Source organism: Acomys minous (assembly GCF_964271855.1).
Source record: "Acomys minous genome assembly, chromosome: 13".
Lineage (NCBI taxonomy): Eukaryota > Metazoa > Chordata > Mammalia > Rodentia > Muridae > Acomys > Acomys minous.
Window position 1 is genome coordinate 82,699,395 of NC_140495.1, and position 25,344 is coordinate 82,724,738.

Here is a 25,344-nt window from a genome sequence, read left to right on the forward strand (position 1 = left end):
CACTTTACATTATTGCAAGAGGAGAAAACATAGCAAGTGGTTCTGAGGAAGAATACATACGAACCGTATTGTGTTGTTATAGTCTTGCTATTTATAGTTGCTGTTGTTAATCGCCCACTGTATCTAATTGCAAAACCTTAGTTTAGGTCAGTATGTGTAGGGAAAAAAAAGTATATACATGACACAGTGAAACTTGTGATTTTAAGCATCCATGGAAGGGTCTTGGATGAAGTGTGGACTTTCATAGCATGAATGCTAACATCTTACTATAAGAAATTGGTAAAAGTCCAACTCTTTCCAAATTATGGCTGATTAAAATTTGACTGTGTTAATGTCGGGTTTGCCACATTCAGAAACAGATGTGCCACTGTGGTGATACACTTCTCAGTAGGAAGCACCATCTGCCCTGATGCATAGCCAGAAGGTAGTTCCACCACAGCTGGCCTGTGCAGACCAGCAACATGCTCCTTTCTTTGGTATACATCTTGCCTAGACCTGCCAGTTAAAGTGAGGACCCTGAAAATTTTTGACTATGGCTTGCGCTTCCACCAACATCCAAGTATTTGTAAATAGATAACCAAACCTGACATTGAGGTAAGGCACAAACACAATGGGTCTGGAAAGAGGAAGCAGGGGCAGACGATGGGGGAATGGAAACCCTGATGGCTCCCAGCCAGTCAGACAGCATCGCAGTAGGAAGGAGGTGGGCGTCAGAAGGGACTCTGTGTGGCTGGTACAGCGAGGACAATGGCGCCGATATGGACTGTGAACTGTAAAGTGCCTCCGCAGAGCAGGCAGTGGGTGCCGCCTGTGGGACACACAGGCAGTGTCATAGTAGTGCACATACCTGTTTTAATCCTGCCAAGGAAACCAGAATTTGATCTTCTTTTTCCAAATTCTCTTGTAATACCACATCTTGAATATTTACTGAAAACAAAAAAGTGACATTTTATAACAAACACTCTGTATACAACTTGCATGTTGCCACACGACAACTTTAGAGAACTCTAGATAAGGGTGCTCTGCAGACTGCAGATGGGAGCAGGGAGGGCAGCACTGTGCCCAGCAAGTACATCCTACACACAGCCTTACCTCTTGCACTTCCTGAATGTGCTGATAATGACAGGCAGTGTTCAACTCCAGTGTGAAAACAGGGGGAACCTCTCACTGACTTACGGTTTGGGCAGTAATGGCCCTTGTCCCAGTTCTATGAGGAAGTGTTCTTGCTTGAGTTTTCTTCACCACCTCACAGCTCAATGGAGCTTAACCTGTTTCCTTCTAAAGATAAGGTTTTCCTACATATCAAAATGAATGAGCAGGTTGTCTCTGGGGATTGTAAAGATATAACCTACCGCCAATTCAATGGTATGTTAACAGTAGGAGGAGAACATCATGGCACTGAGACCTCGGATGCCAATGGCTATGGAGCCAGCTTGCTTTAACTCAGTGTGTCAAAGCAGAATGTCTCTGTTCCCTAGGAATCTCAGGGTCATGGGCTCTCCTTCAGATCTGACCCAAGGGACCAACCAACCAGTGGTGACCATCACTGACACTCAGTTACCCACTGACATGTTGCAATGGGTTATGCAGGAGTACTGCAGGGTAGAAAGGCACTATTAAAAGACAGTTTACACAAGACATTGAGAGGCATACCACCTTGAGGCTCACTTTAGACCTGCCCAAGGAACACATGGACCATGTGTGCCTGCTTTCTGGCATATCCCCTTTTCAGGCAGAGAGCACTTCCTATTTATCCCACCATTCCCTAAACAGGGAGTCCAGATTCCCACCACCAACTTCCTGGCAATCTCTATTTCATCCATCCCCGCTGTCCTGTCCATACATGGTCCTTCTCTATGAAGACACTAGACCCATGCCACTAATCACTCATCCTTGAAACCTGTAGATAGACCCTCTCTAGCAAGAGGCACTAGGCCCGCAACAGTAGTCCACTCACCCTCATGACTTGCACTGGCAACACGTGCTCCCTGCCTGCCTTCTTAAGCTCATTCTAGCACGCTCCACCACCACCCCTTTTCAGGTAGGGAGACCTAACTCCTCCTGCTGACTCCATCCACCCCTGCTCAACACGCTTATATTCCCATCTCTAGGCAGGGCATTTAGACTCCCTTTACCGACTGAACCCATGCCATGGCAACTCCACCCTCCCCTGCTGCCCACACTTGGCTTCTTTTGTAGCTAGACAATAAATTCACACTACCAACTCCACCCAGCCCCAAGATTTGGGTACCACCCTTCTCTAGGAAGGCTCACTAGATATATCCCTGAACGAAACTCCATTTAGCCCCATGATCTGCCAGAGGAACATGTGCCCAGTGTGTCTCCCACCATACCCCTGCGTCTCCTCTTCAGGGAGGGATCCTATTGCCAACTCCACCAGCACCCTGTGCCTGAGGGAAAGTTCTGAGTACTTGCCCTGGACTTGGGAAGACTGGTAATGATATCTTCTGGACTTATAGAAGATCTCCGCCTGGGCTTAGAAACTTAGCTTAGCTCAAGCTAAGACCAAAATACCTCTAGTGCTCCATTCAAACATCAAACAGTGGACACTGCTGTGTCCAAAGACTGACCCTTAGTCCTCCATATAGCTGGCCAATCTGACAAATTGAGGCAACAGGAAACAGAGCTTCAAACAGACACTCAACACAATAAAGATCAGATTTTCATACTAAGCAACAGTACTGATGATTTAACTCCAGATGCTAGGTCCCATCATAAATATACAAACACAAGTAACCAAAACAACCAGTCCCCACCCAAAACTAGTACTCCATGGTAACATGAGAAAAGTAATCTAGCACAAGACAATGATCTGGAATAGCAACAATAAATATGATGTAAAAAGTCAAAGAGAACATGAATAAATGCTAGAATGCAGACCACAAAACACAAACATTTGAATGAAATAATGAAAACAAATCAAGACATGAAAATATAATATAATAAAGAATCTCTGAAGAAAATCCAGAATGAAACAAAACTTGAAAAATTCAGGAATCAAACACACAGATAAGCAAAACTCAGAAGGAAACCTCAATAGCTTGAATCGAATAGAGCAGAAAGTATCAGGTAGAGGAATTGGCTCACTCAGTCAAAGACAATGTCAAAACAAAGCAAAACAAAACACCCAACAATAGCAACAAACACGAAGAGAACATGCAGGAACTTTGAGGCTGTGGCAGGAGGAGAAGAGACCCTGGCCAACAAGATCAAAAGAAAGCTTCCCTGATTAGCAAAGAGGTGTCTGTCAAGTTCCAAGAAGCACACAGACACCAAACACACAGGACCAGAAAAGCTGTGTCACATAATAGCTAAACACTAATGTACAAAACAAAGAAAGGATTCTGAAAGCGGCAAGAGAGAAAGACCAAACCATCTACAAAAGCAGGTCTATCAGAATCACAGCGCATTTCATCGGAGACACCGAAAATCAGACAAGAATGGACTAAAGCTTTACAAATTATGAAATACCACAGATATCCACACAGAATATTATACCTAGTAAAACTGCTAGTCAGCCATACTAGGAGAAAGGAAATTTTATATGATAAAAACAGATTTAAGGAATTTATGACCCTAAACTACCAACACAAAATGTACTGGAAGAAATGCCTATGTCTGAAGAGAAGGAACAAGGAATAATTTCGGAACACTAAATCAAGAGCGGGCTAGTTGGGGCTAGAGAGATGATTTAGTCTAGAAAGCACTGGCTGCTCTTGCAGAAGACCTGGATTCAATTCTTAGCATTTACATGGCTGTTCACAACCATCTGTAACTTCAGGAGGTCGGACATGCTCTTCTGCTCTCAGGGGTACTATGCATACATGTAGTGCAGAAACATGCATACAAGCAAAACACTCAAACATATAAAAATAAACCATTACAATACAAGTCTAACTGAAAACCATAAAAGCAAGAAAAAGAAAGAAGTAATACACATTAAAAAAATAACTTAAAGTTAATGATTTTAACTCCCAATAAACACAGACTAACTTCTTAGACCAGAAAATTGGATTCATTTTTTTTTTCTCTCTCTGTCTGTAAGAAACACACCTTATGTCCCACACCTACACCACCTTAGGGCAAAAGGATGAAAAAAGTATTCCAAGCAAATAGAACCAAAAACAAACAGGTGTGCTCTAATTTCTGACAAAATAGACTTCACAACTAGTCAAGGCTGCTAACTTATATCCATTATGACTGCATCCATGGTAAGGTCCTGGAGAGCTAGGATACAGGGAATATCTCAACATAGCAGCCCCACAGCCAACACCACTTGAAATGGAGAGAATTTCAAAAGCATTTCCAGTAAAATCCAAACAAGACAAAGATGACCACTCTCCCCACTCTTGTTCAACAAAGTAATTGAAGTCTTAGCTAATAAGGAAAGTGAAGGAGAGAAAGGGGATACAAATAGCAAAGAGTAGTCAAATTATCTTTGTTTGCAAATACAATTTTATACATATATATAAAGACTTCAGCCAGGTGTGGTGGAGCAAGCCTTTAATCCCAGGACTCTGGAGGCAGAGGCAGGTGGATTGCTGTGAGTTTGAGGCCAGCCTGGTCTACAAAGCAAGTCCAGTAGAGCCAAGGACAGCCAAGGCTACACAGAGAAACCTTGTCTCAAAAAACCAACCCCCCAAAAAAGATTGCAGCAGAAACACCCAGCAAAGTAGCAGGATACAAATTAAATTAACACATGAAAGATCAGTAGCCTTCCTGTATTCAAATGATGAGTGCACTGAGATAGAGAAAACAGTAGTATTAGCAGTATCCTCAGACAAAATAAAACAAAGCAAATCTTGGAATAAATCTGACCAAGGAAATGAAAGACTTGGACAATGAAAACTGAAGAGGAAAAAACAAGACAAAACACCACCACCACCACCACCTGAAGAGGATACCAGAATAGGCAAAGACCTCCCATGTTCATGGATTGATAGGATATTGTAAAAATGACTATCCTTAAAGCAATCTATAGATTCAAGGCAATCCCCATGAACATTCTAATGTAGTTCTTCACAAAACTGAACAATAATCTTAACTTTGACGTGGACATATGAAAGACCCCGGCTAGGCAAAACAATCCTGAACACCAACAACAGCAACAACGCTGCTGGAGCGCTCACTATTCCGATACCACGGCACACTACAGCGCTAAAGTAACAAAAATAGCATGGCACTGGTATAAACACAGACACACGGATCAATGGAATAGGATTTAGGGATAGAACATATAATACTTTACTCATATAGCCACTTGATTTTTGATGCCAACAATACACAGTGGAGAAAAGATAGCGTCTTCAGTAAATGGTACTGGTCAAACTGGATAGCTACATGAAAAAGGGCACGGAACTTGGCCCTTATCTTTCAACCTGTGCAAATTTTGATTTCAATGGATCAAGGATTAACATAAGATCTGACACTCAAATCTAAAAGAGAAAGAACATCCTTGAGCTTACTGGCTCAGGAAAGGTTCTAAAGGTTCTAAACAGAACCCAACAGTGCAGGCCTTACAAACAACAATTAATGAATTTGACCTCATGAAACTAAAAAGTTTCTGCACAGAAACTGACACCATCACTTGAAGAAGCGGCCCATGGTATGGGGAAAATATCTGTACCAGTTATACATCTGACAGAGGGCTAGAATCTGGAATATAAATAACTAAAATAACCTAAACATCAAGAAAACAACCTAATTTCAAAAAATGAGGCATGTGAGATAAAGAAGAGAATTCTCAAAAGTCAAAATACAGATGTCTAAGAAACATTTTAAGGAATGTTTTCTCTTCTTAGCCATTAAGGAAATGTAAATTAAAAACATTTGAGATTTTTCTTTTCCCAGTCAGAATGGTTAGAGTTTAAAAAAAAAAATGAATACAATGCTGGTGTAGATGTAGAGAAAGAGTAACACAGCCACTGAAGGTTGGAGTGCAAAGTGGTGAAACTCAGAAGGTTCTGCAACAAGCTAGAAATTGATGTACCATATGATGCAGCCTTCCTATCCTTCAGAGTATACCCAAAGGTCTCTGTATCCCACTCTTGAGATTCCTACTTATCTATGTTCATTGATGCTCTATTCATAGTAGTCAGAAGATGGTAAACATCAAATGATAAATGGATATTGAAAATGTGGTATGTTTACATATGGAATATTTATCCAGCTATTATGTCAGTTCTGTATCTGATAAAAGATACCATCAACAGGACAAAATGGCAGCCTACAGAATTGGAAAAGATTTTTTTCTAATTCCACTGACATAGTGCTGATACTAAAATATATAAAGAACTCAAGAAACTAGATATCAATAAATCAACTAACCCAATTTAAAAATGGGTTACACATTTAAACAGAATTCTCAACAAGGAATCTCAAAAGTCTGAGAAATACTTAAAGAAATGTTTAACATTCTTACCCATCAAGAAAATGCAAATCAAAGCACAAGTGACAGCTCAAGCTGGTGAGGATATGGAGCAAGGGAACACTCCTCCAGTGCTGGTGGGAGTGCAAACTTGTACAACCTTTTGGAAATCAATATGGTGGTTACTCAGAAAATTGGGAATCAATTTACCTCAAGACCCAGGCATACTACTCCTGAGCATACACTCAAAGGATGCTCTATCCTACTATAAGGACACTTGCTCAGCTATGTTCATAGCAGCTTTAGTCATAATAACTCAAAACTGCAAACAACCTAGATGTGCCTTAAAGCAAAGAATGGATAAAGAAAATGTGGTACATTTATATAATGGAGTATTACTCAGCCATTAAAAACAATGACATCAAGAAATGTGCAGGCAAATGGATGAAACTAGAAAAAAAATATCCTGAGTGAGGTAACTCAGAACCAGAAAGACAGACATGGTATGTTAGCTGTTAAGTAAAGAATGACCATACTATAATCCATAGACCTAGAGAGGCTAAGTAACAAGGAGGGGGAAATCAATGGTGAAGATGCATGGATTTCCTAGAAAAGGGGAAATAGAACAGTTTTCATGAGTGGATAGGGGCAGGTGGGTATGGGAACAGGCTGCATCAGGCAGGGGGCAGACAGAGCTGGAAAGTACTGCGAGAGGCTACAGTCTGCTGTAGAACAGGCAGGCAAAGCTATGGCCACATTACCTGGCCCCTACTCCTGAAGTCATGGAGCAGCTGATGCTCAGCTATAATAAAGACCAAGCATTCTGAATTATATACAGCATGTTTTTGGCTATTCAGAAGCTACAGTGGGGCAGACACTCAGAAATGTATAGGAGCAGAACTTTCTTTAGAGTCCAGCATGGTCCAAGTGGACACTCAAATGGCAGTGATGGATGAGTCCCTTCCCAGGACTCCCCTGGCCAGCTGAAGAGACAGCACAGAAGCGCTAACATTTACTGAAACGAGACAAACAGGTGACCTGTGCAGGGTTAGATGCACTCAACTGACAAGTTTAAATCTTGGGATTCCCATCCAATTACCAACCAGGCCTCCCCTTGCTTAGCTTGTGAGATTGTACACATTAAGGATGGTATGGCCGTAGATAAATTTAAATCCTTAAACTGCCTCTAGTGGGAATGTAGCTTTACAGCAAGATTTCTGTAGACCTGGGCTTAGGCACATAGATTTCCTATGTAGATATGACAGTGATCACATGAGAGCTTAAAAACTGACACGTACATTGCTACAAAATCCTGCGAATCATAAAGTTCAAGCCTGTGTCTCTTGCATGCTCTGTTTGTGATCCTCCCAGGAACCCATCACCTCAAAAGTGGCAATGATGACTCAAGGAGCAGGGACTCAAGAAAAAGGGAGGAGGGTGACACAGAACGTAGGGTCTTCCATGTCAGGTCTGAGAACAATGTTTTGCATCTCCAAGGTCACTTCCCCCAATGAGTAAAGGTCTCCAGTCCCTATCAGCACTCTGACTATCAGAAGAGGCAGCAGAGTCACTAGTGGGTCTCTTTTCTCACCAGCACATTCAGGGTGCCACTGTGTACACTGTCCTTGCAGCTGCAACTGAGCATGTGACATCACTCTGACCAGTGAAGTGTTGGAGAAGTCTGTGGGCGGAGCTTATGAGGAAGCTCCTCAAAAGGAACTGGCTCTACTCTTGCTTTCTGGGTCATTGCTGTCAGCCTGAAACACTAGCAGGAGCTCCTCGGGCTATCTTGCAAACATGTGCATGAAGAACTTCTCACAGGGAATGCCAAGCCTTTGGCCTGCCTTTACTTGAAGGGAAAATAACCCCATTCATTTTCCTCAGTCCCCTACCCACAGCTGAATTATACCAGCTTAGTTTCCTGGGGGACTAAGTACTTCAAACATAAAGATGTAGCACAGTAGAACTTTATTTTCTCACAGTGCTAGAAGCTGCAGTCCTAAGTGAAGGTGCTGGTACGTCAGGCTCCTATGATGGCTGTAGGGAAGAATTTTTCCTAGCTTTAGGCACTTGTCAGAAATTCTTGGTATCTTTTGGCTTATACTGATCTACTATCTGTAGAAATTTCCCCTTTCTTGGAAAGACAGTACTCACTGGGTTAGTGCCTACACCGATCTAGTAAGGTCTTATTTGATGACATCAGTAAAGTCTATTTCCGAGTAAGGTCACATCACAGGTTCCAGTGACATGAATATCTGAGATAATATTCTGTCCAATACAGCAGCGGAAGCTGCCTGTTGTACAAGATAAAAACCACCTGGTTCCTCCAAAGAATGTTCCCATCTCTCCTGCAAGCACAGTATGGTGTCCAGTCCAGGAGAGGATTGGCCTGGTGTACAACACAGCTGAGCAGGACCCAGTGCAGAAAGATAGCCAGGGAGGGGGACAAGCCCAGAGCCTTGGCCTTATGAGCAGTACTGCCCTTTCATTTAGCAAATCTTTACACTTATTTTTGGTATGTGGCCAAGGATCATCTTTTAGCATCTGATGAAAATCCACATTATACATTAAATATTCACTTAATTTCAGGAATAAATTAACTAAGCTGACTTAGCTTACTTTGAGGAATTCAGGGTAATGATATCCAAATGAAAATACAAGTATCTCTTTAAGAAGCTATCGGATGTTTTGATTCCGAAGTTCACTGTATGTTAAGGTCGCACTACTACATCTAACCAGTAACAACATCCTAGCAAGCCTCGTGTTCAAGCTACAACCGCATATAAACACAAAGACAAGTCTTTTCATGGCTTAGAATGTTAAAGGGAGAAATGGGAGGTGCTTTAATTTTTATTGCAATGTACATCTCTCATCATGACAAAAGACAGAATACACTATACTATAAATGTCTTTCATTTTGCTTCTGTGTAGATGAAAGATAATAATCCTTATATCTCATACTTAAATATTATATATTACATTTGCACTGAAACTAAAGGGAAAATGCCACATTACTAGCTATTTTTCCTATGGAAGTTACTCACTAAAATGTCATCCATGTAACAATCTCATGGTGACTTCACTTTTCAAATGAATTGTCAATGCTACACAAACAGCCCTCTGGGGGCAGAGATGATGGCTCAGCAGGTAACAACAGCACGGGGGCTGCTCTTCCAGAAGATCAGTTCCCAGCACCCACATGGTGGCTCACAACCATCCATAATTGCAGTTCCCAGGGATCTGACACTCTCTTCTGGCCTCCTGGAGCCCCATACACACATGGTGTACATACTTAGATGCAGGCAAAATACCATATATATAAAAAAACAAACAAAACAAACAAACAAACAAACAAAAACCCAACAGATTTTTTATTTTGAGTGTAATAGAAATGGTACATAAACTACTTGCATTTCCCAAAACTCCAGATTTGTTTTTAGTGATAGAATGTGGTATTTTCATCTCCATGTTTTAAATGGCTGGGAGGAAGGTAACAGAGGCTCTCTCAAGGTGTAGAAAGCAGACTTGTCTGTCTTGGAGGAGTAGCTGGGCAGGGTGTTGAACTTCCTCATTCTTGTGGGTAGCAGACACAGTGATTCTCTCACAACACTGCTGTGGATGGTAGCTAGGACAGTCAGGTAAAGACCAGGGTAGCCGCTAACTGGCTAAGATACGGGGGTGGCCCTGCATAGAAGTCACAATTCAGTGCAGCATCTTGTAGACACAGGTCATTGGTGAGGACCAGTCCTGGTAGGGCTGCCAGGGAGCTACGACGTGGCCTATCATAATAACTTCTTCCAGAGGGAGATGTATAGGGTTGGAGGGGCAGACATCAAAAATGCTGATACCATGAACTCAGACTAAATTTAATGGAAGATTTGGATATAATCATTTCCACAGACATCCTCTGAAAATTGTGTTTATAAATTATCAGCAAATCAGATTTATAAAAGGTAGTATAGAGACCAAGTACATTCATTGACTTTCAACACTGACCTTTCCAGCCAATTCTAGCATAAACATTATGATGTGCAAAATTGGTAATGGTGTGTACCACAAACAGTGGAAAAGCTGAAGGAGACAGTGAACTGAGTGCCGCAGGCCCAGGAAGGGCTTGAGCTCGACTCCAGCTTTTCTGAACCTTGGTTTCCTCTTCTGTGAAATACAGAACAGCTGGGGTAGTTCCAGGGCACTTACTTTCTTTTTATTTTAATATACTTTAATAATACTTTGTGCGTGTGTTTATATCAAGTCTCCTGGATCTAGAATAAAAAGTGGTTGTGAGCCACCTGATGTGGGTGCAAGAGCAGAAGTGCTCTTAACTGTGGAGCCATCTCTCCAGCCCTAAGCATCTTTCATGTTCTATGATACTATGAGGTGTGCACTCTCTGTAGGAGCACAGAAAAGTGATTCCGTTACATCATTGCATAGGATCCTTCCATTGTATGACACACCTACACAAAGGCAACCTGCTATTGTTAATGAGGTCCTAAGTCCTGGACAGTCTAGTGGAGACATTTCACTGGAGCTGTCTGCTGGCCATAGGGATTCAGCAGAGTAAGCAGCTCTCGCACACACGGAAATGGTCAACAACACAGTCCAGCTCCCTCAGATCATCCAAGTTCAGGCTGCCCACTCATGTGCACTTATCTGTGAAATTCAGCAATTTTTAAGATATTGAGCTCAGCTACAGAGGTTAATATTGTCAATAGCTTTCAGCTCAACTGTCAGGATGATGAGCAGGGGAGTAACTATAGCAACAGAAACATGAACATGTAAAAAATAGTCCAAAGTTGACAGGAAAGTTTAGATCTAATAAAACACGTATTTTCAATTCTAAGTCTCTGCATCTTACATGGAGTTAATAAAATTAGGAGTCTGACAAAATGAGTCCTCCTTCAGTACTGAGCTCCAGACCAGGAGATGCCACAAGCCTGCCAGCTGCTTGAACAAATATCACTATATAATTTTTTTCTCCAAGAAGTGTCTTTATTTGTTCTGCTATCAGCTATAAAACAACCTTGACTAGTAGTTGACATTTTAAGTGATTTATTGCACACATGATGAAAACAAAGAGAATGATAAGGAATTCTCTTGGGGTAGACAGAACATCAAAAAAGGAATGGACATGACCGAAGAACCCTGGAGGTAGCTGGTGTACCAATGCCCTCAGATGGCGCTCAGCTACCTCGGCAGCCTGGAGATAGCTGGTGTACCAATGCTCTCAGCTACCTCAGCAGCCTGCAGCCTGCACAGAGCCACGGCTCAGCAGGCCCCGTGTCAGGGAATGCCAGCCACCAAGTTGTGATCAAGTTATTCTTGTTCAGAACCTAAGTCTAGGGCCAACATATCAAATGCTGAACATCTACTGGTGTCATTTGATAAGTCAGTGTGTGTTAGGAGTATAATACTGATCCTAGATCTTCAACAAGTCATGGGGTCCTGGGTAAGCCAAAACTAAGTGCTATGACCCTGAGATTCCTGAGACTCATAGGGAAAGAGGAAACAATTCCTGTTGAATATCGTATGTGAGTCATGTCCCCATGCTATAGTTTAAAAATAAATTTTGGCAACAAACTGGCAAGACTGATATTCTTATCTCACTTTAATGAGGACACTCACAGGCTGGCCAGGGCTAAGTGGCAGAGCCTGGACGAGGTTCTCTGCTTCTCAGGCACCACCCTACCACTCTCACCAGTGCCTCCTGCTTGATCTGTATACACAGGGTGACCTCCAAGCGCAGCCTACACTTACGCTGTCCACACATTTTCATGACTGCCTCCGATTTTCAAGTACATAGATTAGGTGCCTAAGAAAGTCCCCTTATAATTTTTCTTCCAGACAAGCAACTGCTAATGAATGGTTACTTTCATATCAAATATATTCTGCTACCTGCTTTTAAACTTAATCTATGTTAATGAATAAAAATAATTTTAATCTTTATAGCCGGTATTGCTATAACATAGCCAATCTCTTACTAATGAATATTTCAGTCATCCCAATTTTGATCTCTTTAATTAGAAATTTAAAAAATCATCATATGTAAAGAATACTAAAAGTAATTAAATTAACACTTACATACATTAGATAAATCAAGAGCTTTGCCTGAATCAATTTTTGTGTTACATACAAATCTTCTTTCAGGTATAAAATTACCTACCACTAAAGCAACCGTTGTTACTTTGTATAGATGCTAAGATGTTTCCGTGGGCCCTAGGGAAGTCAGCTCTTCCCAGCCTTTTCAACCCCACTTAAAAAAATGCAGCCATGCTATGGGGAAGGAAGTTGACTGCTACATGAAGGGATTCTGTCTGAAAGTGAAATGTGCGCACAAAACAAATCTACTCTTGCAGTTAGCTGGACATTCATGGCTGGCGCGGGCTTTTCTTCCCACTTTAATAAAAGTCCTGCCCCACCCTACCCTGATGCCTTGAGAAATACTCCATTAGCACTGACTGAAAGACCAAAACCAGGGAAAAGGCTGCTTGGAAATTCCGAGGCTTTAGTAAAGCTGCTTTACAATCTGCTGTGTACAGCAAACAACTTGGAGATTTCCTAGAAGAGTTTTTCCCCCAACAAAGTTTTGGTAAATCTTTCTCTCAACCTTTTTTCCCCCTTAAAACCAAAATCCAAATAATAAAAGGATCACTGACTCAAGTAGCCAAGACACACAAATCAACACTTTTAAGTTTATATTTAAAGTAATAGAATTAGTCATATAACACACATTACTTCTATATAAATTATGTCATAAGTGCTTTTTGTTCTTGTTTGAACACATGTAATGTGTGAATTAGCCATTATTCCTGTGTGTGTGTATCTGTGCACAGAGGACATAAAGAACAATGCCTTATGTACACACATGTAATGTGTGAATTGGCTATTAATCCTGTGTGTGTGTGTGTATCTGTGCACAGCGGACATAAAGGACAATGCCTTGTGTGCACACGTGTAATGTGTGAATTGGCTATTATTCCTGTGTGTGTGCACCTGTGCACAGAGGACATAAAGGACAATGCCTTATGTGCACACGTGTAATGTGTGAATTGGCTATTATTCCTGTGTGTGTGCATCTGTGCACAGCGGACGTAAAGGTCAATGCCTGTGTGCACACATGTAATGTGTGAATTGGCTATTATTCCTGTGTGTGTGCATCTGTGCACAGAGGACGTAAAGGACAATGCCTTGTGTGCATACGTGTAATGTGTGAATTGGCTATTATTCCTGTGTGTGTGAACAGTGGATGTAAAGGACAATGCCTTGTGTATCGCTCTATCCTTGCCTTTCTATCTTGGGTGGGGCGGTCTTCCCAGATGCCACGGCAGGTTACCTAGCCCAGGAGCTTCTAGCCATTGTCCTGTCTCTGCCTCCCACCTCTCCATGGGAATATCCTTGGGACTATGGAGGCTTGTGTTAATGTGCCCTATTTTTTAAAATCCAAACTCGGGTTTAGGCTGGTGGGGGAAAGTGCTTTACCCACAGAGCCATCTTCTCATCCTCACTTTTTTTTTTTTTTGCTGCATTTTCGAGTATGATCATATTAAAGATGCACTTTTAAATGATCACCATGTACAACTGTAGAAAAAGGTTTGGAAGGAGAAACTAGAGACGACTGAGCCGCTGTTGTGGTTGTGACAGACATCAGCCTCTCTGCTGCCCATCGACCAGGTCATCTTCCATTGCTGTTTCTATTCACCATTTTCCCCAAGAGGCTTGAGAGGAGGAAGAAGGTGTAGAGTAGACGAGGCCCTGGCCATTTGCTTCATAAGGCAGTGAGTGCCAGCCAGTCCCTTATACCATCATATTCCGCATCTTTTCTTTTTTCTTTCTTTCTTTCCTTTTCTCTTTCTTTCTTTCTTTCTTTCTTTCTTTCTTTCTTTCTTTCTTTCTTTTTTTTTTTTTTGAGACAGGGTTTTTCTGTGTAGCCTTGGCTGTCATGGACTCCCACTGTAGACCAGACTGGCCTCGAACTCACAGGGATCCACCTGCCTCTGCCTCATCTTAAGACAATACTTATTACTCACTTGAAGTCAGCATGGGTTAGGCTAATCCAGATGACAGCCACATTCGTCAATTGAAATAGACTCAGGACCTCGTGGCCTTAAGAGACTGCTTGATAGAGTCTGAAGTTGGAGAGTTTATCTCCAGTGCAGACTCCAAGAATGGGTTACACCTGGAACAAGCCTTGGTGGACACCGTCTGCTTTTCCTCAAAGATAATCATGCTTTGCATGGATATATGTGCGTGCATGTGTGTGTGTGTCCTGACTTCTTATAATACCTGTTGCTGACATTTTGCCATGTTATCCTGGAGCAGCACACTACACATGGGCTTAGAACAAGCAGTACTCACAACAGAGGCTTCTGCAGGTAGCACGTAATTACTGCAGTAATACACAGTGCCTCGGGAGACCAACTTAAACACGGAACCTTCATAAATGGAGAAATGGCAGGAGGTCTCTTGATGTGGCACTTTTATGATGCATGTAATCTGAACTTAGGGTATTTCTAATTTATAAGGGCCTGCACCTATGGTAGATAGTTAATAAACTACAGAAAGTATTATCAAATTAAGAACCATATTAGTGACTGCAGACTGGTGGCCTCAGCAATGTAGCTGATTGGTTTCAAAAGCTTAACCTTTTGGTTTGAAGGAGACAGTTATCTACAAAGGTAGTGTGGCAGTCAGAAGGTGAAGTTCCATTTGTTTTCCTTTGATGTTAATTCCTACTCTGCTTATTTGTGATAAAATCTTGGGGCAGTTTATTCTCTGTGCTTGTCTCTGATTAGCATAGTGTGGGAAGCGACAGTCCTTCTACCACAGGGCTTTCTTTGAGAAATAATGAGATGATTCACTCAACAACAAGAGCTTAATGTGGGCCTAGCACACAGCAGTGCCACTGCCACTGACCCGATCACTGTTCTTTCCAGGGACAATGCAGTTCACTTACCGAGATGCATGTCCATGACCTTTGCACAGTACTTGCACATGGCATCTAGATCATTCAGCTGTCCCTGTAGGAAGGAAATCTGGGCTTCCAATTCCTCCTCCTAAAACAAAGGCAGAAAGATTAAAAAAACGTTAAGTACTACATATGATCTTAAATTTTTTTTTCTCCTCAATAATGATGATGATGAGGAGGAAGAGACAGTGTCTTATTTTGTAGCCCTAGATAGCCAGGACCTCTCTATGTGGACCAGACTGATCTTGAACTCACAGAGATCCACCTGCCTCTGAATCGTAAATGCTAGGATTAAAGGCACGTGGCACCGCATCTGGCCTCCATTTATAAACAAAAGGATAAAAAAATAAATAAAAATAAAAACAAGCCCACGATTATCAGCATCAACAGAAAGAATAAAATAGAGATTTAAAATAAATCTCACTAAGGATATTTTCTAGCTCCAATCCATTTGCCTGCCAATTTCATGATGCCTTTGTTTTGTAATAGCTGAGTAGTATTCCATTGTGTAAATGTACCATGGTTTCTTTATCCATTCCTTGGTTGAGGGACATCTAGGTTGTTTCCAGGTTCTGGCTATTACAAACAAAGCTGCTATGACCATAGTTGAGCAAGTGTCCTTGTTGTATGGTGGAGCATCTTTTGGTTACATGCCCAGGAGTGGTATAGCTGGGTCTTGAGGTAGAATTATTCCCAATTTTCAGAGAAACTACCAGATTGACTTCCAAAGTGGTCGTACAAGTTTACACTCCCACCAGCAATGGAGGAGTGTTCCTCTCTCCCCACATCTTTGCCAGCATGTGCTGCCACTTGAGTTTTTTATCTTAGCCATTCTGAAAGGTGTAAGATGGAATCTCAGAGTCATTTTGATTTCATTGCCCTGATGACTGAGGACCTTGAGCATTTCTTCAGGTGTTTCTCAGCCATTAGAGATTCCTCTGTTGAGACTTGTCTGTTTAGCTCTGTACCCCATTTTTAATTAGATTATTTGGTTTGTTGGTGTCTAATTTGAGTTCTTTATATATTTTGGATATTAGCCCTTTGTCAGATATAAGGTTGGTGAAGATCTTTTCCCAGTCTTTTGGATGGGGTTTTGTCCTATTGACAGTGTCCTTTGCCTTACAGAAGCTTTTAAGTTTCATCAAGCACCATTTATTGACCTTAGTGCCTGAGCTGTTGGTATTCCATTCAGGAAGTTGTCTCCTGCATCCCTGATTTCAAGGCCCTTCCCTATTTTCTCTTCTATTAGCTTTAATGTATCTGGTTTAAGTTGACGTCTTTGATCCACTTTGACTTGAGTTTTGTGCAGGGTGATAAATATGAATCTATTTGTACTCTTCTACATGCAGACATCAGGTGATGCACATCTTGATGTTTATGTGGGTCCCTCAGCAACTGGAGTGGGGCGCTCTCTGACTCTGACTTTGGATCCCATTCCCCTATCTTGTCTATCCTAGGAGGGAGAGAATGTGTCTAGTCCTGTAACGACTTAATGTGCCACAGTGGTGGGTACTCAAAGGGGGCCTCCCCCTTCTCTGAGGAGGAGAGGAAAGAATAGGGGAAACGGGTTTATGAGGGGGGACTGGGAGGAGGGGGGAGCTGTGATTGGGATATAAAGTGAATAAGTAAATAAATGAAGGACAAAAAAAAAAAAATCACAAGGCACAGGCTAGCTGAGGACATCCAGAGATGCTCCTGTTGCTGTGCACCTACTGTGGGGGGTAGGGGTGGAAGGACGGAAAATACCTAGAGGTCATCTGGAGTCACTATTAAGTGCAAGTATGTGGGCAGATGGGAGAGAAAGAATAGGGGAACAGTTTGAGCATTATAAAGAGAGATGGAACTGGACACATGGCAGTGGACTGCAACAGGCTGTTTTAAGTGCGGTCCCAGCCTGTGCTAACTGCTGCAGGCCATGTCTGAGTCTATAGCCATGTAGGGGCAAGGGTCTGTCTTGATGGCTGTGGCTCATATTATCACTAAACACTGGGTGGACATTCCTGGTCTGGGTTGCTGCCTGGGACCAAGTAAATGTCCAAGGTTTGTGCAGAGCTATCCCTGCCCTTCAATAGCCACTGCACTCTGAAGAGCTGGCCCCACCTCTCACCTGCTGTAGCACTTGGGGAAGTAGGCCCTGTACCTTACATGGGCAGCACAGTGGACCAGGCCCTGGTGGCAGGGGAATGGGTGGGCTAGTCCAGAAGGTGTAAGTGAGGGAGAGCTGGCTCTGCCATAAGGTAGCGTGGGCACAGAGGTGATGTCCTCTGCCCCCTTGCCTCTTGCTATCTGCAGCAGTCATGAGAGCTGGAATTGGGGTCTTGAGAGCTGGAGAGCTGTCTCTGCTTCATCGTTGTCGTTGTCGCCGCAGCACTCAGGAAAGCAGGCCCTGCACCTCAAGGGGGCAGCACGGTAGAGCTGGCTCTGTGGCATGGGCATAGTTGAGCTGGTGAAAGAGCTGACTCTGTCCCTTGCCTGCTGTAGCATTGGGGTGATTTAGCTGGAACAGTACAGGAGAGCTCCCCCTGGTGGTGCAGGTGCGGGTTCAGGGCTTTGAGCTAGCACACAAAATCTACCTCCTTTATGAACTGCTGGAGTGGTGAAAGGGATGGCCCTGCAGATCCAAAGATGCAGGATCTCTATTACACAAGGCAACAGCAGGATATCTGAGAGGAGTCCTGGAAACATATCAATGGCTCATTGCAGGAACATTTGCAAGTAAAGATCTGTGGTCAAAAGGGTGTACTGTGTGACACTCTGTGACACACTACAGCTTCCTCAATGACATGCTTTCTATTCTTCATTTTGTTTTGTTTTGTTTTTACTTTATTTTGGGTGGAGGCTGTAAGGGCAGAGGGCAGATGCGAAAGGACAGAGAGATGAGTGGGACTGGAGTGCGTGATGTGAAACTTACAAAGAATCAAGGAAAGGTAAAGACAAGCCAAATCTGGATTATGTCTAACTAATTGTAGCTCCAAATAGCTGTAAACTACAACTTTGCATTAAAAGTGTGTAAATATACTTTTTATTTCCTACAACATATTTGATCATGGTTTCCCTTCCCCCAGCTTCTCCTGGTCTCTCTACACTTCCCTAGTCACCAGTTTTATGCTCTCTCTTTCTCTTTCAAATAAACACCAAAGCAAAAATCAAAAGGAGCAAACAAAAAAACCCCAGCAAGTCATAAATGCCAAAACAAGATGAAACAGAAAGCCTACAACAGAAACATGGAGTTTAGTTTGTATTGGCCAACTAAGCCTTTAAAAATACTGAGCAATAAAAATGGGAGACTAGGTTTCATTGGCCTATGCTTCCGCATACACCTTGCGAAACCAAAGAACATGTTTGTCACAGAAATCTCATCCTTGTCTAGAAATGATAATCTCTTAAAATGTAAGCTTTCCAAGAAGCTTGTAAGTAGCTATTCTTATATTTCCTCTCATGAAATGAAGCTGGGGTATTTTGTTCATCTGTTTCTAGAAAAAATACTCTGGGTCGAGCCATTAAATTCCAAAATTAATCTAACTAGAACATGAAGATAAAGTCTTCGTTTTAAGGAAAAATTAAACATGTAAATAATTTTCTAGAGAATTATGTGATATTCTAGGAGATCTTCCTCAGATAAAGAGAATAATAATCCTTATAATTTGGGATATTTTAGCCAAGAAAGCTAGAGTAGGAAAAAAAGGATGATGCCAGGGCTTATACAAGTGATAAAATAGATTTTCCAGTCTTAGATTATTTTTCTCTTATATAAAAGTCCTCTGTGCCTTTAACAAAAAAGGAAGAGATACCTCCTGAGGCATTTCTTTTCTTTTATAAAGAGTAATTATAATTTGACTAGTTGGGTGGAAATTAATAGTTGAAAAGGTCCCCTGTAGGTGTACTGCAGTTTGAAGACACATGCATACAGCACTAAAAAGCACTGACTTGAACTGCAACCTCAGGAGGTCTTAACAGTATGCACTGAAATGTTTGACACAAGCCAGACAGCAGTGCTCAAAAAGTGAACTGTGGAATGTCTGCTGCAGGATTACACAAGCACTTCCCATGTTCCTTATGTAGCCTATAAAGTTCAACAGCTCCTTTGCCCTCAATAAGGAAAAACAGCACCAGAAGCTCAACCAAATGATGCTAATGGGGGTAAGTAGAGCTACCTGCCCAACTCTAACTGGGTATCCATGTATAGAAGGCTCTTTCAGACCTCTTCTATTTCTCCCTTTCCCCATCCCTTCCACAGGTTCAGTAGACATCTATGGGAATTTGAGGCCCACGACAGCTGCAGCCAGTCTGTGAGACGGCATCTCATACGCCTTCTCTTGTGTCCTCATTAGCTTGCAAGATCCCTCTCCATCTCTTGCATCTCTACTGGACTCACTAGCCTTAATTTGGAGAATACAGAAAAGTCAAACTATGTCAATTTGGAGAAGGTTTAAGGAGGCTGGAAAAGTCTGCTTTCCCTACAGGAAGATCACTGTGGTTGTACAGAGAGGGGTTCAGCCTACAACATCCAGGAGAGAATCATGGAGAAGGAAAGGCATAAGAGAAACAGTGAGACTCCATGTAGTTCTGCATCCGGTGGTGGAGGGCCTGGGCCCCATGCCCAGCGGGTCAGTCCAGGTGCTGCTTGTCTCCAGACCAGAACAGAAAGATCTGGGGATCAGAGGTCCCAAGGTCCTGTTTCTTGCTCAGGGGTGAGGCTCATGGCCTGGGCATTAAACCAGGTTCCCAGCCTGTCTTGGGGAGGTGGGAAATGAGTTTCCACCCTGGGTGTTACAGTTAGCTTTTTTAGAAAGACACTGCAAGTCTCAAAAGGCAGTGGAGACTCAGGAGCTCCACAAGTGTTACAGCTCCTTGTTTGAGCCGCTGTGCCAAGCACAGCAGTGGAAGCAGAAAATGTCTGAAACTCACTGGCAGGCAGGGTGAGACGCAGGCCCAGCGGTGCTTCACCAGGGGCCGGCACCAAGCTATTGGTAGCGGCTGAATAGGCCCTAGTGGCTGCAAAGCCATTTCCACCATTGCTGCCTAACCACCAGGCATCAGCAGCGTTTCCCCCAGAATAAATGGAATCTCAGATGGTCATGGTGGAGGAATGGCGAGCAAGAGAGCATGAGCCTAAGCAGGAACATGGGCATGAGCATGCAGGAGCACACACCTCCACACCCTGCAAGTCATCAGCTTTATTTATGGGCAGTGGGGAGGGGTTTTGAGGGTGAATGCGTCTGATTTGCTAAAGCTAAGGGTGCTTAGGACACTTAATCTACATCAGTAGTACATTGCCTCATTTACAGTCAAGAAGGAGAAAAAAGTACTTAATTATTCTATGTGTGAGGGGATAACTTCCAGGACTATGTGACACTCCTTAAAAATCTGGGCTTACCAGATCAGGTGGAGTGAGAACCCTGCTAAGAGAGGAAGTCTGATATGCTCAGCCATGTTCATAGCAGCCTTATTCATAATAGCCAGAACATGGAAACAGCCTAAGTGTCCCCAGTAGAAGAATGGATAAAGCAACTGTGGTACATTTACACTATGGAATACTACTCAGCTATTAAAAACAAGGAATTCCTGAAATTTGTGGACAAATGGATTGAACTAGAAATGATCATAATGAGTGAGTTAACCCAGAAGCAGAAAGACTCAAATGGTATATACTCACTTATATCTGCATACTAGCCCAAGGGGCATGTCCCATGAAAGCCTTCACTTACCAGGAAAGTGGGTCAGAGGGGAGAACATCCTACTGGGACTTTAGGTGAGAGAAGCATGGGAGAATGGGGGAAATAGAAGGATCCAGAGGGTCCTAGAAACATACAAGAAGAACATTATGATGGGCGGATCTGGGTCCAGGGGTCCTGCTCAAACTATGGCACCAGCCAAGGGACAATACGTGCAGTAAACTTTGAATCCCTACCCAGATCTAGCTGATGAACAGGACATTCTCCACAGTTGAGTGGAAAGTGGGGACTGACTTTCACATGAACTCTGGTGTACCATTTTTTACCACATCCCCTTGATGGGGAGGCCTGGTGGCACTCAGAGGAAGGATAGCAGGCTACCAAGTAGAGACTTGATACCCTATGATCATTTATACGGGGAGGAGGTCGCCCTCAGTCACAGACATTGGGGAAGGGAATAGGGGGAAAGAGGGAGGAATGGGAGGATACAAGGGATGGGCTAACTATTGAGATGTAATATGAATAAATTAATAAAATATTTAAAAAAAGAAAGGAAGTCTGTCTTCATAGACCAAGTGTGACATGGCTATCCAGAGAAGTCAGACTTCAACTATTTCCAGCAGAGTCCCGCAACTCTAGACATGTTAAAACATTTTTCTGGCACCTTTTAGTCCGTGCCAGCTCTAGCCAGGCAAGCAAAAGACTCAGTTAATACTGCATGGAGCATAGCACAGCCTAATGAGCCCTGTCCTAGTTCTTAAGCTACAGACTGAAAAGAAAAAGGAAACCCTATGATGCTGTTCCTTATACAGCAAGAGAGATGGCTAAATGTGGGAGAATATTGTAAGAGAGAAACTTACATATAGCACTGAGAAACTTAAGTTTTATCCCTGTCTTGTCATTGACCAGCCATACGGCCTTTTGACATCTCCCTCTCCGTCTCTGGTGGAAACAGTCCTGGAGGATGTAAACTCACACTCTGCTCCCAAGGCACTTAAGCAACTGTGCTGGGACATGCAAATGGACCAGCCGTGCAGTAGAGTGCACAAGTCTTATAATGAAATAAGAAACAATTGCTCAGGGAATCTTGGCTCCAGCCTCTTGCTTCCCTCACTGAGTCATCTTTTACTTAGAGATACAATCCTAACCAGAATCTAACCCTGGACCAAAGCTAGGGTCTGGTTGTGGTCTGGGTGATGACAGCCCAGAGTATACAAAGAACACCAGAAAAGAAAAGCTTCCTGGCTTAAAATCACCTGTTTACTCCAGGTAGAGCTTTACTTGAGATCAGCAACCATGTCTGTTAAAACACAAAAGTCCCTGGGAGCTTTAGGCCCAGATAGACAATCTTATTCTCTACTCAGTGGCTGGCTTTTGGAAAGCTGGGAGGGAAGACCTTCAGAAGACACATTTTAGAGGAGAGAGGTGGGGCCTTGCGGCTTGAGGCACTGGCCAGCTGGAGAAGTGTCTGCAGATCAGAGGCCCTCTTCCTCCATGCTCTGCTGCTCTGTCATGCTGGATGCTATCACCGTCAGACAGAGACCATGGGCACCTGTGAGGGGCTGCCTGAGTAGCTGGCTGCTAAATTGAGGAGAAGAAGAAACCACAAACTTCCAAGTTTTCATTTTCATTCATGGCTTTGTTGCAAGCCTAGAACTCAACTGAATCTCAACACAGACAGACTCTGTGTCAACACAAACACCGTGGATAAGGGCTTATTCATTCATTCAAAACTTTTTTTTTAAGGGGAAGCTTATTGAGATTAAAGGGGATTGCTCTGGTTGAAGCAGGTACAAAGGGCCAAGAACTCTTCTACTTGGCAGCTTGACATGCAGTTCGCTATCCCTATAGAGGCTGCTGAATCTGAAGAACAGTCTTAAACCCTCAGCTTTCACTCAGAGCTTATAAATAGAAATGGATCACATGGAAGCAAAGGGTGGTTTGCCATTTATTCATCATATTATATAATTACAATGCCAAAATTGTCAGAACCTACTTTAATCTCTGCCTTAGAGTCTTGTGCTGTGCACTACTTCCAGCTAACAATACTATCCGCAATGACAGCTTCAGTCACGTGCTTTCATTACCCTGGTCTTCTGCAAGAACAGAGCAATGCTTGCCTAATCACTCTCATGCTCTGTGAAATGCTTATCGTGTTTACTCTTGCTTGTGTGTTCTACTTTCTATTATAGGAAGGAGTATGTTGGGGTCATCATGGAATTCTGGAGCAGACATTGCTAGGTTTAAAACCCTTTTGCTCCAGTTACTAGCTGAATAGCTTTGGATGAATTCTTTAAATTCTTCTTTATACCTCTATCTGTCAGAAATGGTGGAACAAGGAAATGAATATACATGCAGATTACCGGCACGAAATATGTACTCAATAAATTAATTCTTACAGTTAACAACAACACCACAAATTAAAGCAATGAAATAGGCTTAAAGTAACGAGTTCTGTGATTCACTGTCAGAAAATACTAGTTTCTGTTTTCAAAACTCATGTGGTAAAAGACCAATAAGGACAAAAGACCCCAGCATTGTCCTAAGTTTGAAGAGCGAAGTCATATACAGGGCAAGAAATAGATACCCAAGGCTGGGCCACCCGCGGGCCACTGTGAACAGCACCCAGCTGCATTTGGAAGCCCTGAGGGTAGGGATTAGAGAGTGGTGGCCACTTTACTAGAAAAGGAAAAGAGCAAGCACCTAGGAGAGTGACATTAACACACCTGACAATGAGCTTCACAACAAGCCTGTGTGACAGATCCTGTCATTTACATGTCAGCCACATTCTCTGGGAATGTATGGTCAAGTTCAGGTAGCTAAGGAAGGAAGTCACTTGGCCTACTGTCCTACTTCGTCCTTGTATACATACTCACTCATGTTCTACGGCCTTCCCAGTAAATATGTTTCTTTTGACGAGATTTACCAACTGTAAAGGAGAGTCTTAACTTCTAGTTCCTAACGAAATCATTTCCTTTCTGAGACATTTAGAAATGGTTTAGCATTATGGTGCATTTCAAATTCCAGTACTTGGAAGGCTGAAGCAGAAGTCTGCTGGGAGTTCAAGATTAGCCTGGGCTACAGGTGAGACCATATTTAAAAGAAAAAAGGCCTTTCTACAGAGTCATTAAATGGTTCAGATATTATGCAACTTGGCTGCTTTTAAATAGCAGTATAAGGTTTTGCAGTTTATTATCTACTCAGTTATTTATCAACTTGCTTAATAAATACACTCAGTTAAGCCTTGTGGGAAATACAGTAATAGATGAAATGTGGGCCCCTGGCCTCTGTGAGTTTAGAGGAAGACATGGTCTGTGTGTTCTTAAAGCCAAGCAAGGAGCAGGAGGCTCTGCAGAGGATGTGGGAGGGCTGTTCACAGGCCCTGAAAGAGGACACGACTTCCAATACAGAAATGAAGGCATGTTTCCTAGATGACATAATTCTGAGGATACCGAAGAAGGACTCAGAAGAAATGATGGAAAAGCATGTTTCAGGAAGCAAGGTGGTGTGTGTGTGTGTATGTGTGTGTGTGTGTGTGTGTGTGTGTGTTTGTTTGCATGTGCTGGAGAGTGGCAGGTGAGCAAAAGAGGGACCAGTAATGAAGTCAGGGCACTGGGAGGAGCAGGAGCTGCAGGCGGGCAGAAAGCCTTCTCTTCCATTCTTCCTTCCAGCAGTGTTGTAGAAGCTGGCTGTGACAGGCGGTCTGCTGCACACACTGTCTTTAATGGAGACCATGCTTAAGGATCATTCATGGGCAGCAGTGTCTGTCAGTCATGCAGCAATGTAGGACAGGAAGGGCCCTGGGATGGGTTCTGCTCAGCTTCTAAGAGTGTCCTTAGATCACAAGACAAGCAGACAAGGGAGCCAAACTGACAGCGGCAGCAGGAACCAGCCAAGAATAGCAGCTAGAAGACAGGAAAGGCGCCCAGTCTTGAACAGATGGGTGAACAAGAAGTGGGAAACACAGGAAACGGAAAGTCTTGATGAGAAGGAGGAAGGCTGCAGATGCTCTGAGGAAGCTGTGGTGTACACAGGGTAAAACACACACACACACACACACACACACACACACACACACACACACACACACACGAGCACATGTCAGTGTGAATGAAACCCAAGCCAGAAGCATATGGCAATAGCCCTGGAAGACAGCATCAGGAAGAACAGAAAGGGAGCACAATGTCTATATTTTACACCGCGCTAAGCTAAAGGGTGTGGGAGGCAGCTCAGCAGCCGCACTGGAGAACAAGCTGCCATCTGAATGCTAGAGCCCAGCATTAGTACACAAGAGGCTGCCACATACCATCTTTGTGACC

General features: G+C 42.9%; 1 protein-coding gene across 14 annotated transcripts in view; it reads right to left on the reverse strand.

The window, feature by feature from the left end:
* Positions 1 to 25,344, reverse strand: part of TBC1D5 (TBC1 domain family member 5) — a 450,634-nt gene that overhangs the window by 40,515 nt on the left and 384,775 nt on the right. For all 14 annotated transcript variants that reach the window (XR_014773989.1, XM_084754672.1, XM_084754671.1 and 11 more), the window contains 2 exons: positions 15,339 to 15,438; positions 848 to 927 (listed from right to left, as the gene is read on the reverse strand). Coding sequence is in view for 13 of the 14 variants with exons in the window: in XM_084754672.1 (XP_084610798.1) it covers positions 848 to 927; positions 15,339 to 15,438 (180 nt within the window). In the remaining variant the exon portion in view is untranslated. The remainder of the gene's footprint in view (positions 1 to 847; positions 928 to 15,338; positions 15,439 to 25,344) is intronic.